Here is an 18,144-nt window from a genome sequence, read left to right as displayed (position 1 = left end):
ATAAATTAAATCTAATAAATAAGATTCAAAAACAAAGTTTTAGTTAACAAATGACTTTACTAATATTATTTATTGTATACATAACATTTTTTTTCAAAGAATTTATACGAGTGCTATGTGAAAATATATAGTTGTTTATGTCTTTTGTTCAAAAATTCTACGTACTCACAAGAATGAATAATAAATAGCTTGCTTAGCAGTGAAATAAAAATATAAGCAAGTGTACAAAGTTATTCAGATAGTACAATACATATGAGTAATATATATATATATATATATATATATATATATATATATATGTATTTATATGAGTAATATATATCTGGTTACATTACACCATTGTGTACTTACTACAGCTTTTGCAGTGCATTTGTCAACAATAACAAATTTAGAGTAAATAACTTCTGTATTCTTTTTTCTTAAATAAAGTTTATGTTTTTGGACAGACTTTTTCACATTTTAATACCAACTATTCTAACTGATTTTTAAGGTATGTTTTATAATTATTTCTCAAAATGAATTCTAGGGATTTTAATTAAAACTGGAATTGTCATCTTATATATAATTCTGAAAGTTTGTCTGTTTGTTTGCAACAGTATCATGCGAGAACCAATTGATTGATTACTTTCAATTTGCAGGATACGTTCTTGTTATCCCAGGGAAGGTTTTAAACCATAGATCGAGGCCCTAGCCCTCTTAGAGGTGAGGTTGTGGATTAAACAAAGTAAAAGTTAATCCTTTTTCTTCATTATTATATTTTTGTCACCATGACAACAGAAATAAGTTGTGGAGTTTACAGTTTACCTTGTCTGAGGTCTGTGTACTTTTGTTATTGTAGTTACTACTATTTTGTCTTTAGTACTTTAGTTTCTTTTTCACGTTTCTATAAAGTTGAATACTTTAATTGTTATTTATCAGTATTATTTTCAATATCGTATGTAATGAATCCTGTGGGGTCCAGGGGACGGAGCCATCTGGCTAGACTGGAATGGCGAGTGAAGCTACCCCTATGGTGGTCAAGAGGAGAACCCCCTGGTCCTACGGAGATGGTGAGCTAAGCGGGCCATGAGGGTCCAGGTTGGCTAGATGATAGCCAGGTATCTTTCTTAAAGAGGTGGACCCTTGTATTTGTCAAGAAACTGCAAAGAGGGCTAAGCTAAGGCCATGCAGGATGTCGGCTGTTCATGTAATATTGGAACCTGATAAGCTAAAAGGATGCAACATTATTCTTGGTTCCAGGTGACTAGTGGTTAAAAATCCTGCCATGCTATCCGTTATCTGGTTCGCAGATGAAGTTTGGTTCCACTTTTTTGACTATATTAATCATACAACATATGCATTTAAGCTACACAACATCTTCTGCCATTCATGAAGAGCCTGCGCACCCATTGAAAGTCAGAGTTTAGTGTACATTATTAGCAGAGAAAATATGGATTCAATATTATTTGAAGGAACTGTAAACATGCAAAATAACCCTGCATTTTCTTGAAATTCGTTGAACAACTGGATGATATTGAACTATATCAAGGGTACTTTTTACAGAATGGGGCACATGCTATACTTCATGGGAATTCATGTATTTGACAGAAAGTTTCTTTGACAACTACTACTGAGCCAATTTAACCCAACCAGATTTCTTTTCTTTGGCGTAATCTGAAGACAAAAACACACTACATGTCCTTGGAGTTAGATGATTTGAAGCAGAACATTATGTGCAAATCAATAGTACTGACAAGGCAATGCTCCATCGAATGACCAGGAACATGGAATGACATGTTTAGTTATGTCTTGCGGTGGATGGAGCACATTTTTCAGTGCTTGATGTATTGTTAAAATAATCTCCCCAAGATATTATACATTTCAAAATCAATTAAATGTTTGTAGACCACCATTATTATTAAAATAAACACATAAAGGAATTCATGAGTTTTTACATGGATTATCTACACAATATACGTTTAGAAATTGTAGTTTATCTGATAAGTAAATATTCAGTGTATAAAAAAATAACATATTCATTCTGAGTTGTGCTTGTTTATTTAATAGTATTTCTGTCAAATTTAGTACGTTTATAAATTTCATTTTGCTCAATTGTGTTGGCTCTTGCTATATTTAAAATATAAATATTGTGGTTAATATCTGTGTCTTGTTTCTCTGAGGTAATTTATGATAGTTTCTGCTGATGAATGAAGTTTAAGAGAGTGTTGGGGCAAGATCGATAGATGCTACTGGAATTTAAAGGGAAATGTAATATTTAAATTATGAATTTGTAATTTAGCATCCTAGCAGTACATAATAATTATTATCAATAATAAATAAAATAAAAAAATATCACTTACTGCCTACTTTTTAAAAAACATTTTTTTATATTAATGCTTTTGCAGTGCCCACTGCTTCATCAGATGAGTGAAACTTAAAGATTTAAAAAAAGAAGGATGCTATTTCTTCTTAGTCAGATTGTTCAACAATCTGAAGAAAGCGTTAATGTAAAAAATCTTTTTTAAAAAATAATAGCAGTAAGTGATATTTTTTTATTTTATTTGTTGTTGATCATGATATTGATTTTCTAATGATTAATCACTTTTATTCTGAAAATTAATCAGATGTTTGGGACTACCTTCTAATATTTTTGAATAATAAAGCTTGCAAAATGAAAGAACAATTTTTCCTTCAGCTGTGAGTTTTATTAGTATCTTTTTTCATTATCATAGTACGAAAAATAGGTAAGTAAAACAGTTCTGTGTGCTAAGATAGTAATACCAGCAATGTGGTGGTATCGGTGGGAGCAGTTATGGTATGGTAGTAGAACAAGGATAGGAACTAAAGGATGATGTGCAAATAACTTTGAAAGATATCTATGGAAATTTTAAATTGTACTAATTTCTTCATCAGAAACATTTTTAACTATGACCATGATCACAGTTTTTTGACATAAATGTCTTTGATAAAGTAGCTTGTGTTAATGACATATACTCTTATTGTGTTTTCTAGAACAGGTATTGCTTTTGACTACTTTATAGTTATTGTTTTGGTCTACTTTTGGATTAAGTCATTCAAAAATAGTAATTTTCTATTGACTGACAGATAAAGATAGTTTAATTGCTTATTAAAACCTGAATATTTAAGATGCTGCAGTGAGTAAGTTGATGAATAAGATCCCTTGGCAAGCAAAAGAAAATTTATAATGGTTCTGTGAGGCTACACTCTCTTTGCATAATAATATAACGGCATCAAACTAAAGGAACTTCTAGTATTTACAGAAATCCTAGAGATTACTTTATTAAGAACTAATTATTTCAACATCATAAAAAACAAACATGATTCAATGAAACAGAATATTTTCATTATTTAATTTTTTTTTATAATAAAGTTTATGCAATGAATTATTAAATATTTCTCAGTCTGTTCAGAGAATCAGAAAATTATTATTTCTTCTTATTCATTCAGAAGACTTACGAATCAGAACTAGAAAATTGGATGATAAGAGATCATCATCAAGCTAATCACTATTCCAGCCAGCCAATAATTATATAAACAGTATATGAAATTTTCATATAAATATTTTGCACATAATAATATAATCTACATTAAGTTCCATAACAGTAATTGTTACAGATGGCCTTGCAATAGGCACTAGTTCCTCTCTTGATACTGGCATAGCTATTTCCAATAATAACATAATCTTATGCCTGGTTTATGAGGGAAAGTAACCAGTGAAGTGGTTTCCAATTATCTTCTTCACCTAATTGAATATACTGTTGCATAACATCATCCCAAGCTCATGAAAATTGAAATGATATTCAGCCCTGCAAGTGATACCTACATTCCGCTCATCTCAGAGATGGCTGTATAATTGACATCATTGCTCTTAGAAAAAGTTACTGGGACTAGTACCACTTGTAACTCAGGTACTTTGTGTGAATTTCATCATAAGAAAGACTGGGTCAGATGGCGTAAAGAAACAAATTACTATATCTTGTGTCTCTTATCCATTATATTTACTTTTCAACACAATGAGGTATATATGTAGAATATAATATGATGTATTATTTGTAGTGCTTTGTAAAGGCATTGGATAAAATATGATTAAAGAGTTAAATGAATGAATAAAAAGAAATAATATCTATTATTGATATATGTTTTATATTATTATTCTATTATTGGTAAAAAGAATATTTTACCAATGTCGCCGCATGGCATTTAATTTTGAGTGACAAGTGTAATGTTTGGTAATTAGTACTCTATTCAGCATTTTTTTCTTTAAGTGGTTTTGATGTAATAGGTTCTTTTTTGAAATGAAAGAAAACATACTTATGATACTCCATTATTATATTGAATTATATACTATTCATATCATGTGACAGTCAAAGAAATATAAATTATTTGAGACAAGTTCTATTGTAAACTACTGCATTAGACTTATTTACTCAGCTGGAGGAAATTACTAATAACTGTTTACTTGTTCTATTTAATACTTTTAGTAAAAATTTATTACTGTAAAAAAACACAACTCTAAAAAGTAAGGAATTGTTTTGCAAAACTGAATTTTATTATCACTAAACCATAAAAAAAATCAGTTAAATGAATATATTATTAATTTTTGAATTCATTTTACCAGCACATTTAAACTGATTTTACATTTCTGATATTCAAAAGATAATAATTATGATTGGTTATACAGATAATAAAACAAAAGGAATTCGAAGAAACTTTGCCTTAAAAAGTAAAAGGACAAAAAAAAATCAGATGTTAAGAGATGGAAATCAATCATTAAGTATTCTATTAAAAGAATACAGTAAGCATTGCACTCTTCATGGTGTTCATTATGTTTTCCGTGATGATGCATCTTTCATAGAAAGGTTTGTATCCATATTATAAGAATGTTTGTTATATGGTATATTATAATTTTATTTGATATAATTATTTCTGTTATTCTATGTCAGAAGCATCACAGTATGTATGATAACATATCTTAGGAGATATAGGTGATATTCATCAAAGGTAATATAATATTGTCATGTGTTCGGGGTTTGACAAAGATATTGAGACACACTTAAAAAATATTATTATTTTTTTTTTATACAGAATTAACAAAAAATTATAACAGAAAGATAACAATCACAAAATCAACAATTCACTTTATGTAAGAATTATTCACTTTCAATGTTTACAAAAAGAAACCTTTACAAATGAATAATGTCACTTTGATCCTGATCACAAAATACTCATCAAACAGTTTCTGTACTTAACTCACTGTCAAAATACTCTTGATGCATTCTTTGTTCGTTTGTTACTGAACACTCACTCTGAATGTTCCTGCATATTGTCCTCGCATTTATCACACACTGATTGGAAACTGTTACTCTGCTGGTCCTTGGCAGTATTTATATCTCCAAGCCTAGGGTCAGACCTGCAGTATCAGTACCTGACCCACCCGTTCGTTTGTTCAAGCTTATGATTTCTATTGCCACACCTTCTATGCTTTTCTATAAATTCTTTGTTGTTTCTACAAAATTTTTCATTTTTAATTTTCTTCTTCTGGAAGCTGCTCTACCTGTTACAATATTTTATATCCATTTGAGGAAAGATAAATAAGATTAATACTTACGTAATTTTTGCCCAGAAGAATGGGTTATATCATTACATTACATATTTTGTAAAAATTAAAATTCAATAAATAACATCTCAATCTTTACTTCTGCCACAACAGCTGACTTTTGTATAATTTCCTCAACTCTATTTTTCCTCCTTCTACTCGCCTCTGTCATAAACTGAAACATAGATTTCTCTTAGTACTGCATTTTTTAAAGTCTTCACTCTTCTTTCATTTTTTTTTGTTTAGTGAATGGGTAATGAGCAAGATTTCTCCTTTGAATAATAATAATACAATTTTAATTATTATATTACGGAATTTTGTTTTGTTAACAGTAGTTTTAGTTAAGTGCTAAAGGTTCCCCTGGCTATAATTTTCATTCTACAGTCTACTTCTAAATCTTCTGAGTTTCTACTGACTGGTATTAACTGAAGTATTTAAACTCACTTCTGCAGTTAACTTTAATTTCAATATTTCATTTCCTTAAACCTGAATTTTTTCTAACTTGCATATACTTTGTTTTTCAGTGCTCACTTCCATCCCACTGACTTAATTTTCTCAGAAAATATTCCTGTCTGTTTTTCAGACTGTTTATGTACTTTGATCCCAGTTTTTTCTGGGTATTACATTGTGCAAATCTACATTGTTTTGACAGTGCAGTGATGATTTTGATCAAAATTAGAGAAGGATCCATCTAGCACAACAGTGTCGTGAAGTGGTATGATAAATTTCAGGATTCAGCTGCCTGTGTACTGCTACAACAGTGTCATGAAGTGGTATGATAAATTTCAGGATTCAGCTGCCTGTGTACTGCTCCTCAACCAGAATATTTAAAGCCAGTGAATTGCTACGATGTGTTGAATAAGTCAACACACATAACCCCACAAACTTAGAAACTGGCAAACTTAGAATTTGGCATCACATAATTTACAATTTGGCAAATTCTTCACAGCACATAGCATTGAGTGGGATGCACACACAATGATGTGTGATGTTAGTGAAGATAACAGGATTTAACAGCATGTAATTTTTTCTTATGGAGCTTCGGAATGAATTATGCTATGTGACCCTTTCACTGCTGATTTCAAGGAATTTGAAACTTTATGATGGCAGTGCTGCAGATCAGTACTGATTAATTATGATATTCTCAAATGTGTATGGGATGAAACAGAAGTAAGTAGACGTCTTCCAGATATCTGCTGCATCTGTATATTTGAATAATACATTGATAAACATCTATGAAATATGAAAATAACATTTGAATAGTTATCTTTGTTTTGATGTAATACAATTTAGAATCTGTTTCATACTGAGTTAACTATAAAATGTTTCATGCACTTGTGAATAACTTTGTACAGAATTTTTCTAAATATCCTAAGATTTCTTTTGAAAAAATCTTAAAATTATATCGTATGTTGCTGATCAACAAAAAATCTTAATGTGAAAACATTTTTTTCAGGAGTATATGGCTAAGCATTATATTTTTGTGTTTCATCTGTGCAAGTCTTCTTGTAAATACAATGTGGGTGAGGTTTAGTCTTGCTCCAACAGTAACTGTTGTGAAGGATACTCATTTGCCACTGCATCTGTTTCCTTTCCCAGCAATAACAATTTGTCCAAACAATAAGATCAAGAAATCTATTGCCTTAAAGTATATATCCAGGTGAAGTATGGGTTATTTTTACCAAGTTATCATTTTATTTATAAGCTTTATAATGTTACTTAACAAAATGATTATCTATCATACAGATAAACATTACATTTATTTTATACTTTTCTTGAAATTAAAATTTTTATTAGTTTTTCTTGAATAAGACTTTATACAAGTAGTAAACATTACTAACCTATCGTTCTAAGAATACATAATGTACTTTGCTTTATTTTATTTTCTACAAGTAGGATAAATGACCTTATTTTGCAAAGTCAGAACAATAATTCTGGCTCTATGGTACCTACACAGACTTTTCATGAGATTACCATTTCTCAATTGAGAATTAGAAAGTTCTAACTAGGGCCAAAGTATCTCCATTTTGCTTTGTGGTTAACACATAATGAGTGAACTAGTAGAAATTTTTCAAAAAGTCTCTTTAGATAAGTATCAACCTTGAGGTCAGTAGTTCCAAAATAATCATAATATATAGAATTATATATAACATATTGTTTCTTTAAAATTAAGAAAATACTTACTAAGAGTAAATAAAATGATACATGACATGATTCACTGTTGTCAATGGTTAAAGTTATAACTAATACATGAAATCCTTGTTATTAATTTTAAATTTATATCAAATTTGTCTTACTGTTAAATTATATTATTCCCTGATTCTAAATGTAGTTATTAATAATGTGCATTGTTCACTCATTTACATTTGCTAAAAGAGAAACATTAAAAAATAATATTGAAAAGGGATTCTTTATTACCCAAATTATTGTCAGATTTATCAAAACTGTAGTAAACTTTTCAAAAACTATCCTACTCATAGCCTTTCTGACACTATATAAAAGGAAACATTAAAAATTTATGTGAAGCGAGATTATGGATTCAGAACACAATACATTGTACTGTTCCTATACGATACAATATTCTTTTTCCTAAATTTAGGATGAAAAATTCCTGAATAGTATTTTAAGTTTTAATAGTCACTACTGGCTCCTGTCAGGGATAGAAGTTATTTGAACATTACCCAATCTTCACAAGAGACTGAATGACAGAATTCATTATATTTCATTTAAAATATAGTTTAAATTAAGCATAACTATTGCAAAATTATTGTTGTCTGCAGTAGCTCTTCTTAAACATCAATTAATCAGTTTCTAGCAGACAGTGCTATTACAAGCACTGTAATGTAGTACAAGCATTGCAATTCCTACTTATTCTGTTATGACATTTTTTGTTTTTTGTCATGTATTAATCAAAAATTTATATCATAAACATGTTACTTTATTCAAGGAAAAACAAAATTTTGGGGAAGTGGATTAACAAAGAAAGGAAGGAACTTTAATTTAATAATTTTAAGTACATAAATAGTATTTTGCTAAGTTTTTGACCATGATGGTTGGCAATGATAGTAATTTAAAGGTATAAATGTTTTAAATGACCAATCGAATCATCTTTTACAATAAAATGGATTGTTTCTTCTTAAAAACTTACTTCAAAATGTTTTCAATCATCTTGGTAAAAATCTTCAGGGACTGATGCTGCTATTCTCATACTAGCATCCAGGTGATATTACTACTGGAAATTTGTTTTGAATTAGCTGGAGGTTTTTTGATGGAAAAAGTAATACTTAAGAATAAAAATAGCCAAAGAAACTAATATGTTCACATATATAAAAAAATATGAAATGTGAGAAGCAAATGTCATTCATGGTTAAGAACAAGTAAAAATTTATTGACTGCAGTACAAGAAAAAAATTTTCCAGAGTCCAAAATGTAGAAAGTTTGATGAAATCGATGAAATTACTTTTGATTTCTTTCAAAAAACTCAATAGCAGATTTCTCATTTCTAGTAATGAAAATAAAACAAAACTTAAAGTTATTACTAATACAAAAATTCCTCCTTAATCATTTTTATTCATTTTAAATTTATGCAGCATTTGTCATGCTGTTAAATTATATTGTTTCCTGATTCTAGATGTAGTTATTAAAAATGTAAATTATTCACTCTTTTACATTTACTAAAGAAACATTAAAAAGTAATACTGAAAAGGGGATTTTTTATACCTCAAATTATGTGTTAAAGATTTATTAAAACTGTAGTAAACTTTTTAAAATAGCCTTTCTGACCCTATCTAATATCATCCCTTTCTAAGGGCCCTATCTAAGATCAAGAAATCTATTACCTTAAAGGAAAAGAAAGTTCAAAAAAAAGAAAAAAATAGGCCACTGAAGGGCATCATTGGGGTAAATTAAGTACTGAAAGATTCAAAATGCTTTTGTATCCAACAAAACAGGTGGAAGGAAAGATGTGACTTTCTGAAAACTGATAATTGTGAAAATAAGATTATTTCTTTTCAATCATTCAGCTTGGAAGATAAAAATTTTGATGAACTTCAAGAGGTATTTGAATTAAACTCAAGTAATTACAATTAATTTTACTTATATTTTCAAGATTTTCATTTTATATTTACTAATCTTTTTTTAAGTAATCTGTTAATTTTGTGCAATCATTACTCTTAAAAGATTGTGAAAAATATCTACATACACATAATTACAAAGTTTTAAGGCAATACCATATATTCTTAAGGGCGGTAAGGATTTTATTTTTGATAGTTTCTTTGAATGAATATATTCTTCTAAATTGTTATACCATACCAAACAAAAACATTTTTGGATTTATTTTTACTTTTAGTAAAACGTTTATGAGTTTGATATTATCCAAAAAAAAAATTTTCCTTTTTTGGGTTTAAATATGTTGTACTTATTTCTCTATTAATATTTAAGAATATGTAATCGTTTAAATGAACATAAATAATATTCAACAAGAGGTATGATGGAAAGCCTATTTCTTCCTACCTCATTATGAATTCTTATATATGCTAAAAAACAAACTATTAACCTTGAATAATTGACAGCAGCTTTGGCATAACAGATTATAAATATCTTTTGATAAATAGAACATTTTTATTATCTTAATCATTAAATAACACAAAACAAGTTTACTTTATAACAAAGAATTTCTATGATGAGTAATTATGAAAAAACTAAATTAAATTTAAAAATGAAAAATTAAGAACTCATAAAGAAGTAAGAGTTGTATAGACTCAGGTTTCTTTCATGTTATTTAAAATTTACTGTTAATGAGAAACAATAATTTTCATTTAAAACAGTAATTTTAAAATTTAAAGATCTTTCGGATATCTGCGATCGGCGGTACTTGCACGGTTTGATGCACTCGGCTCCTGACGTTTCAACGGCTCCTAACTACTATGTACGTAGGTCATGCTCGTGTCAGCCGTCTTCGATCACTCGCCAAGGACTCAAAATGCACTAATTAACTTACTTGATGTTACATATAGACTTAAAGATAATAATGTTACATATATTAATTACAAATACAATGAATTTACACAGAGATTTACCAAGTTTAGTAATGTTATATATATGTGTGTATGTATGTGAATGACAATTCAAATTTATAATAAAAAATAATTTATAAACAACTGCATAAAGGCTTAATTTATTTTAAAAGAATCAGCGAACTTCGACATACATTTATATTGGTCCTTCGGGCCGGATATCTTCGGAAAAATTTAAAGAATCAAAATTTGGTCTTTCAGAACCGTGGTTATAATTTTTCAACAATATTCAATAATAACAAACTTCGTACTACCAGGGTTCGCAACAAATATAACTACAACACTATCTATCGTAATATAATTTAATTTACATTGTTTCATCATTTATGTAATATTATTGATTAATTTCACATTTAATTTACTTTAACATTTTATATCATTAATTTAAGTTAATACAGGAGTTTAATAGCTGATGTGCTATGCCAATAGTAAAAAATTGAGCATGTAACCTGGGCAGAAAGCTCATGAGAAATACAGGCTTAATCCAAGGAAATTTTGAAAAAGGAGGTAGATGATAATTATTTACAAATTCATAATGAAATGTTTAAAATTATGAATAATCTCATGTCGTAGTTCAAAAGTAATTCAGTTTTATCAACATACAAAATATTTATCCAGAATTATCATGGTGGATATCGTCAAACATCAGATAAATATTTATACTTCAAAGCCTTCAGCATTAGTTATGTAAACTAGGTCAACATAAATTAAAATGTTAAAACCTCCATATTTAAATCATCAAAAAAAAGGGTAAACATGAAAAATTGTAATCACTATCATTATTTATGCTCAGAACTTTATAAATTTGTGTACAGTAAATTATAAGAAAGTGGGTTAATTTTGGATGAAAATTAAAATATTAATATTTCAGATACTTGAACATATCTGATGATAATAACCTAAAACAAGCTCTTCACTTCTTAAATGTTCTTTCTTTATTTCAACATCCATACTACAGTAGAATGTTTGAACATTTGGATCAATGTGCTGATATTTTACCAAGTCTTCAAGATATCAATGTAACTGATCTAATGATACAGGTTAGTAACAATTTTCCATTTTTGATTTTCATCTCACATGCAGTCTACTTCATAGTTAAGGGTTACTGTACTATTCCAAGTTGAATACAGTAGAACTCATCTGTGTGGATGTTAAAACAGAGTGGAATGTATGACTACAAATTTATATGTGTGTAAAGACCTTTCCACAAACTCAATCCAGTCTTGTTGGTTCAGAAAATGCTAGCAGGAAATAAAAATTTTTTGTCCATTAAAATTATATACAGGAACCTAAATGATTCAATAAAAAATTATGATTGAATTATTTAATTAATTAAATTAAATGCAAGTTAAGATAAGATTATTAAAAATAGTTGTATCAAAAACTAATTATATCAGGGAGAAATGTTAGAGCTGATGGCTCAAGGAATGCTAATGACAATTATAATTATAATTATTTAGATTATTTAAACAAAATATTAAAAAAATATGAATTATTTTACAATGTAATGTTTGAAAAGTTACTTTAGTTTATACAATTTAATGTAGAAACTGCATACAAAATACTGTAGAAACTTGATAATGTTAGGTTGGTTCTTCTTCTCTTTGATCCCTAGCTGGCGATTGGAGAGGATGGCTGACTGCACAACCAGTACGCTGCTGTGGGTGCTATAGGATTCTGAACTTTGCTCACAACACTTTTCCATGCTTTATGGTCTATAGCGATGATCCTGGCCTAGTCGAGGTCAATTTGCTGATTCCTCAAGTCATCTGCAACTTGTTTTATCCAGATATTCTTTGGCCCAGATCTTTGAATCTCACTGAGTAGGACGTTGCCTACAGAGGAGTCTATGAGGCAAGCGATCTGAGTCCATCTGGCACACATGATCAAACCATCTCAGCCTCTGCACTTGGATCTGCTCTTCAATTGTTGGTTGCTGCCCGCATTTGGATCTGATGACTTCATTTCGAATATGGTCATACAGTGAAACCCATATGATTCAGTGCAAGCACCAAGTTTGGAAAAATTTTAGCTGGTTCAAGTCTGTTTGAAGGAGGTCCAAGTTTCTGATCCATAATTGGAGAATTGATAAGTCTGGATGGTTATGTTTGCTTGCTTTCATATACACCATTTTAGTGAGGTGAAAGCTGTAACTGCCTGCCCAGTTCTGGCATCGATTTCAGTTGTAGATGCGACTTTCTTTTCTTGGACCAGTGATTTGAGATATTTGAATTCTTGGATTTGTTGATTTGAGCTCCTCCAAGGTAAACAATGGACTGTGAGCCATCACTTGTTGGTATCTTCATTTTGACAACATTGATCCACAGTCTGAAGGACTCTACTGTACTAGAGATCTCATACAAAATATCTGTTGCCTCTTCATCACTGTTAGCAAATATGGCGCTGTTGTCTGCAAACATCAGGTTGGTTAGGTAGTGACAACCTTATCATATTGTACTCTCCACGCCTTCCTCAAATGATCTCCTCATTATAGCATCAATTACAATGTTGAACAGAAGTGGAGAGATGACATCCCTCTGGCGAACTCCTGTTTGAATGGAAAATGTATCAGATAATTTGTTTCGGATTTGCAGACAGCTGGTTGACCCATTGTACGAGTATGTTGCTTGGAAAAGGTGAATGGTTTCCTGGGGTGCATGTTCAGCTTTCAGTGCATTTCAAGGTGCAGGCCAGTGGATTCAGTCAAATGTTGACTTAAAGTTATGAACACAATAACTATGTTCGTATTCCGCACTTGATTCTTTCTTCCATCAGCTGGCGGAGAGCAAAGATCTGATTACAGCACCCACGATGTGGCTGAAATCCAGTTTGCTCTTCATAGCTCATCTGTTCACAATGTTTCTGCAGTCGCAGTTGAATGATTTTCATGATCACTTTGCCAGTGATTGAAAGGAGGCTGATGCTGCATTAGTTTTTGCTATCTTGACTGTTCCCCTTTTTATGGATTGATATGATAATGGATTTATTCCAAGTGGAAGGTACATACTCTGTGATCCAGATCAACTGAAGTAGTGTGGAGTCGGTGAAGCAAAATGTCTCCTCCAACTTTGATTGTCTCCGCTGTGTCATTCACTCCAGGTGCTTTGCTATTCTTCAATGACCTCACTGTAACTTTAACTTCTTCAATCACTCGTTGGTCATGGTTTAATGGCATTGCTGGTGCATCAATTTGTGGTGGGACTGCAGGAGATTCTTGTGGAGGATTGTGGCTGTAGAGTTCCTGGAAAAGCTCCTTCCAGCACTGTAGTTGTTAATTTGGTGATCGCACAAAGGATCCATCCAACTTTTGGATGTTGTCATTGGTTGATATTGTCTTCCTGTTTAATTTTCTGAGTGTGTGGTAAAGGGTATGGTATTCGTGCTTGGATGCAACTTCTTCAAGGTCAGCTGCTACCTCATTCAAAATATGTCTCTCTAGCTTCTTTCATTTTCCACTGGACATCTTTGTTCAATTGCTGATAGTGTTCATAGTTGTTCAGTTTTGCTTGTTTCTGTTCAGGCACTGATCTGAAATCCATAGCTACATTCTATGGCAGATGACAGCACAGTGATTTGATGCAATCCATGATGACTTTAAATACTTGGTTCTCCTCATCCTTGACATCATCTGTTATTGCCAGTTGTTCAAATTGATTTGAAAGTGCAATCTGGAATTCCTGCCTGCATATTGGATCCAGCAGGTGTGACTAGTTCAGTCAGGGTGTTGGTGGTGACTTGCGCATGGCGCGATGAAGTAGCAGATGTATTTTGGTCTGAACAAGATAGTGATCAGATCCACAAGCTGGTCCTTGAATGGCACACACATCATGGAGTGATGATCGGAATTGGGAACTGATCAGAACATAATCCAGTACTGCAAAGTCAATGCTAGATGGATTTCACCAAGTGATCTGGTGCTTAAGTGGGTGTTGGAAGATGCTGTTGCTCACAAGCATTTTAGTAAATGTCTATTATTTGATGCTGTAAAGGACAATAAGCACAGGCCATTGTTGTTGATGACTCCATGCCTGAAGTTGCCCATTGTTAGCTCCCATCCAAGCCTATTCACACTGATGTGGGCATTGAAATCGCCGACTAGGATGATTATCTCAGTTGTTTAGATTGAATACAGCGTGTACTGGAGCTGGGTATAGAATTCATCCTTGGCTGAATCGGAGCTTGTTTCAGCTGGGGCACAGATTGACAGGATATGAGTCCTGATGGAACCATTGATGCTGAGTACTGTTAGCTAACTTGATATTGGCTGGAAGGTCATTATGCTTTTAGCTGCTCGGCTGTCCACCATGAACCCAACACATTTATCACCAACAGAATAGATTAATGTCATTGTCTCATTGGCAACTGGAGGTTGTGCTGTCATCAATCTAGATCCAGTGAGCCCTAGTTCAGACAAAGCTGCAGTTGATATTTTGCATTTGGCTAGTTCCTGTGCTCTGACCTCCTTTTGACGAACATGATGTTTGGTTTACACATTCCATGTGGCTAGTTGAATTTCTTCTCTCAAACTGACAACTAATTTCTTTCTTTCTCTGGCAAGTAGTCCACTTCTCACCAACACCCTGGGTTCCCAGTGTTGGAGCATTGGCTGTCCCTTATGTGGTAGCATTAGCAGTTAAGTTTGATTCAATTTCCAGACGGTTTCTTATCTAGCTTTCCCCCAGTTTCCTGGATTCTGGTCAACTCAGCAGAATGACCACCCTCCTCCTTTTACAGGCGGGCTTGGGACTGTCCTTGGCAGAGTTAAGTTGTTTAATAATAATAATAATAGTTGTATTATCCTCCTTTCATCTGGAGGTCCAGGGTTCAAATCCTGGTCAGGCATGGCATTTTCACACACCCTATAAATCAATCATCTTATCCTCTGAAGCAGTGCCTAACGGTAGATCCGGAGGTTTAAAAAAAAAGTAGTAATGTTCATTTAAATATCTCAGGAAATGGGATCTGCAAAACTGAAGAATGTGGATAGGGCAAAATGTTATAGCCAAAGCCAAGTTTTATGAAGTACAAATTACCAAAGTTAGAATATTGGGTGCAATTAGAGCATGAGTATTTATTAACGGCTAATAATCATGCCATTTAAAAAAAAAAAGAATAAATAATGATAAAAATTCAGCACAGTAGTTTATTATTAAATAGATAAAAGTTGGTGATTGCACAAAGGATCCATCCAACTTTTGCATGTTGTCATTGGTTGGTATTGTCTTCCTGCTTAACTTTCTGATTGTGCGGTACAGGGTGTGGTATTTGTGTTTGGTTTAATTGTCCATTTACCTTAACAAAAGGACAGGTAAACCTTACAGACAGGCAGGTAGTAATGTCTAGTAGTTCAGTTTTATTGGACAATACTTAAAACCTACAGTATTACATCATTGAAGTAATATTTAATGTAAAATGACATCAGTTTTCTTCTTTTTTTTTTTTAAATTAAACTTCACAGTTTACATTTTGTAAGTACTTGTATTGTCTTCATGAGCTACAAAACTTACTGTAGGTTTAAGTGCAAAATAAATGAGAAAAGTTGAAATAGCTTAAAAATTCTAATTTCTTCAAATCTAATAATTAGTATAATTATAGAAATACAAAATTCAATATGAAAAAAAATAATTACCCTAAAAACTACACTCATCTTAGAACGCAGTAAATAATAAACGTAGTATCAACAATATATACTACAGCAAATAACATACATGATCTAAACTTGTAATATATTCCAGGAGAAAAATCTCTATATATTTAATTGCTTTGATTCTTTTACATTTTCACATATTTTATTTTACTACCTGACTATTTTACTACTACCTGATTATTTTACTATAATTAAGACCTTTTAAAAAATTTATAACAGTACAGTACTTCAGATGAACCAAAAACGTATCTTTGAGGTTACTTTCCTGATTATAATTGTTTCTCCGAGAGAACTAAGATTAATAAAAAACCTTCTCCCTTAAACAAATAAATAAAATTGCAATCCTTGCACATAGATGTGAAAAGTAATTGGTACGACACAGTTGCCTGTCGATGTATTAATAAACTTGTTATGTAAAAACTTAAGATCTACCGAAAGAAAATATCTTTCAAATAAAAATAATATTTATGCAATAAAAGTTTTATTGACATTTTTTATTTACAAAAGATTGGTGAGCATGGATGGTATCAATTACTTCAATTCTAAGAAAAAAACTGATTATTTATTCTAGAAAGTACAAATCTCTTGATCATACATTTCGCCACCTATCTTTTTAACTGCAATGAAATAAACAAGCAGCCTATAAATTACTAAAGTAACTTTATTGAAATTTAGCAAATAAAATAACAATACTCCTTTGTTTGTCAGTGTAGATTTTATTGGAATAAAGTTTTCAGTTCATCTTTAACTTGGTGTCATATTGAAAGAAATCATATGTTTAAAATTTATAAAAGTTATCATTCAAAGGCTGGTTTAATATTCTTATAGCTGTAGAATAATACAGGGCGTTTCATAATGTTCTTAGGAGTTACAAAAATTCAGTACAAAAAAAATATTTCACTTACCTAAATGAAAGTTGTATGAGGTGATGCAGGGACTTAAACAGTTTTTGTTAAAATCTATAAATGTTCAATATGTGCTCCTCTGGTGACATGGTACACATCAACACGAAAGTCTAGCTCTTGCCAAACTCGTTCTAACATGTCATTTTCGATAGAGTTGATTGTATTGATTATGCGATCCTTTAGCTGAGCGATATTGGTGGGATAAACACACATTATCTTTCACGTAACCCCAGAGAAAGAAATCACATGGCTTGAGGTTTGGTGATCTTGGTGGCCACAGAAATATCTCAGGAAATACGAGGTGTGATCAAAAAATACGGTGAATAATTTTTTATTAAAAAAAGTAATAAGGTTACATAGAATTCGATTTAATCTCCTTCAAGTACTGTCCTTGGCTAGCAATGCACTTATCCCAACGTTGGCTCCATGACTGGAGGCATTTCTGGAAGGCGTCTTTCGGAAGGGCTTTCAGCTGCTCGGTCGTGGCCCTCTCAATGTCAGCAATGGTGTCAAAACGTTTTCCTTTAAGCACAGTTTTAATTTTTGGGGAGAGCCAAAAGTCGCATGGTGCCAAATCTGGTGAGTATGCGGATGTGGACAGACAGGAACACTTTTTTCGGCCAAAAACTCGCGAATGAGAAGCGAGGTGTGATACGGCGCATTGTCGTTGTGAAGAAGGATGCCATTGGTCCATTTTTCTGGTCGCTTTCTTCGTACGTCGTTTCGCAAACGTTGCAGTACACCCTTATAAAATTCAGAGTTTACAGTTGTTCCCCTTGGAACGAACTTTGATCGCACTATGCCCTCACTATCGAAAAAAACAACGAGCATGACCTTGATGTTGGATTTTGACTGACGTGCCTTTTTAGGGCGAGGAGATGAACTGGTTTTCCATTGGGAACTCTGCATTTTGGTCTCAGG

General features: G+C 31.6%; 1 protein-coding gene across 1 annotated transcript in view; it reads left to right on the top strand.

Moving 5' to 3' along the window:
• The first annotated feature begins 4,699 nt into the window (after positions 1-4,699).
• The window catches only part of LOC142318243 (sodium channel protein Nach-like), a 36,163-nt gene continuing 22,718 nt past the window's right edge, over positions 4,700-18,144 (top strand). The window contains exons 1-3 of the mRNA XM_075354807.1: positions 4,700-4,859; positions 7,053-7,256; positions 11,543-11,711. Coding sequence (XP_075210922.1) covers positions 4,747-4,859; positions 7,053-7,256; positions 11,543-11,711 — 486 coding nt within the window. The 5' untranslated portion in view covers positions 4,700-4,746. The remainder of the gene's footprint in view (positions 4,860-7,052; positions 7,257-11,542; positions 11,712-18,144) is intronic.

Source organism: Lycorma delicatula, chromosome 1, assembly GCF_047948215.1.
Source record: "Lycorma delicatula isolate Av1 chromosome 1, ASM4794821v1, whole genome shotgun sequence".
In the NCBI taxonomy this organism is placed as follows: domain Eukaryota; kingdom Metazoa; phylum Arthropoda; class Insecta; order Hemiptera; family Fulgoridae; genus Lycorma; species Lycorma delicatula.
Note: the sequence above shows the minus strand (reverse complement) of the source record. Positions and strands in the feature narration are given on the sequence as shown.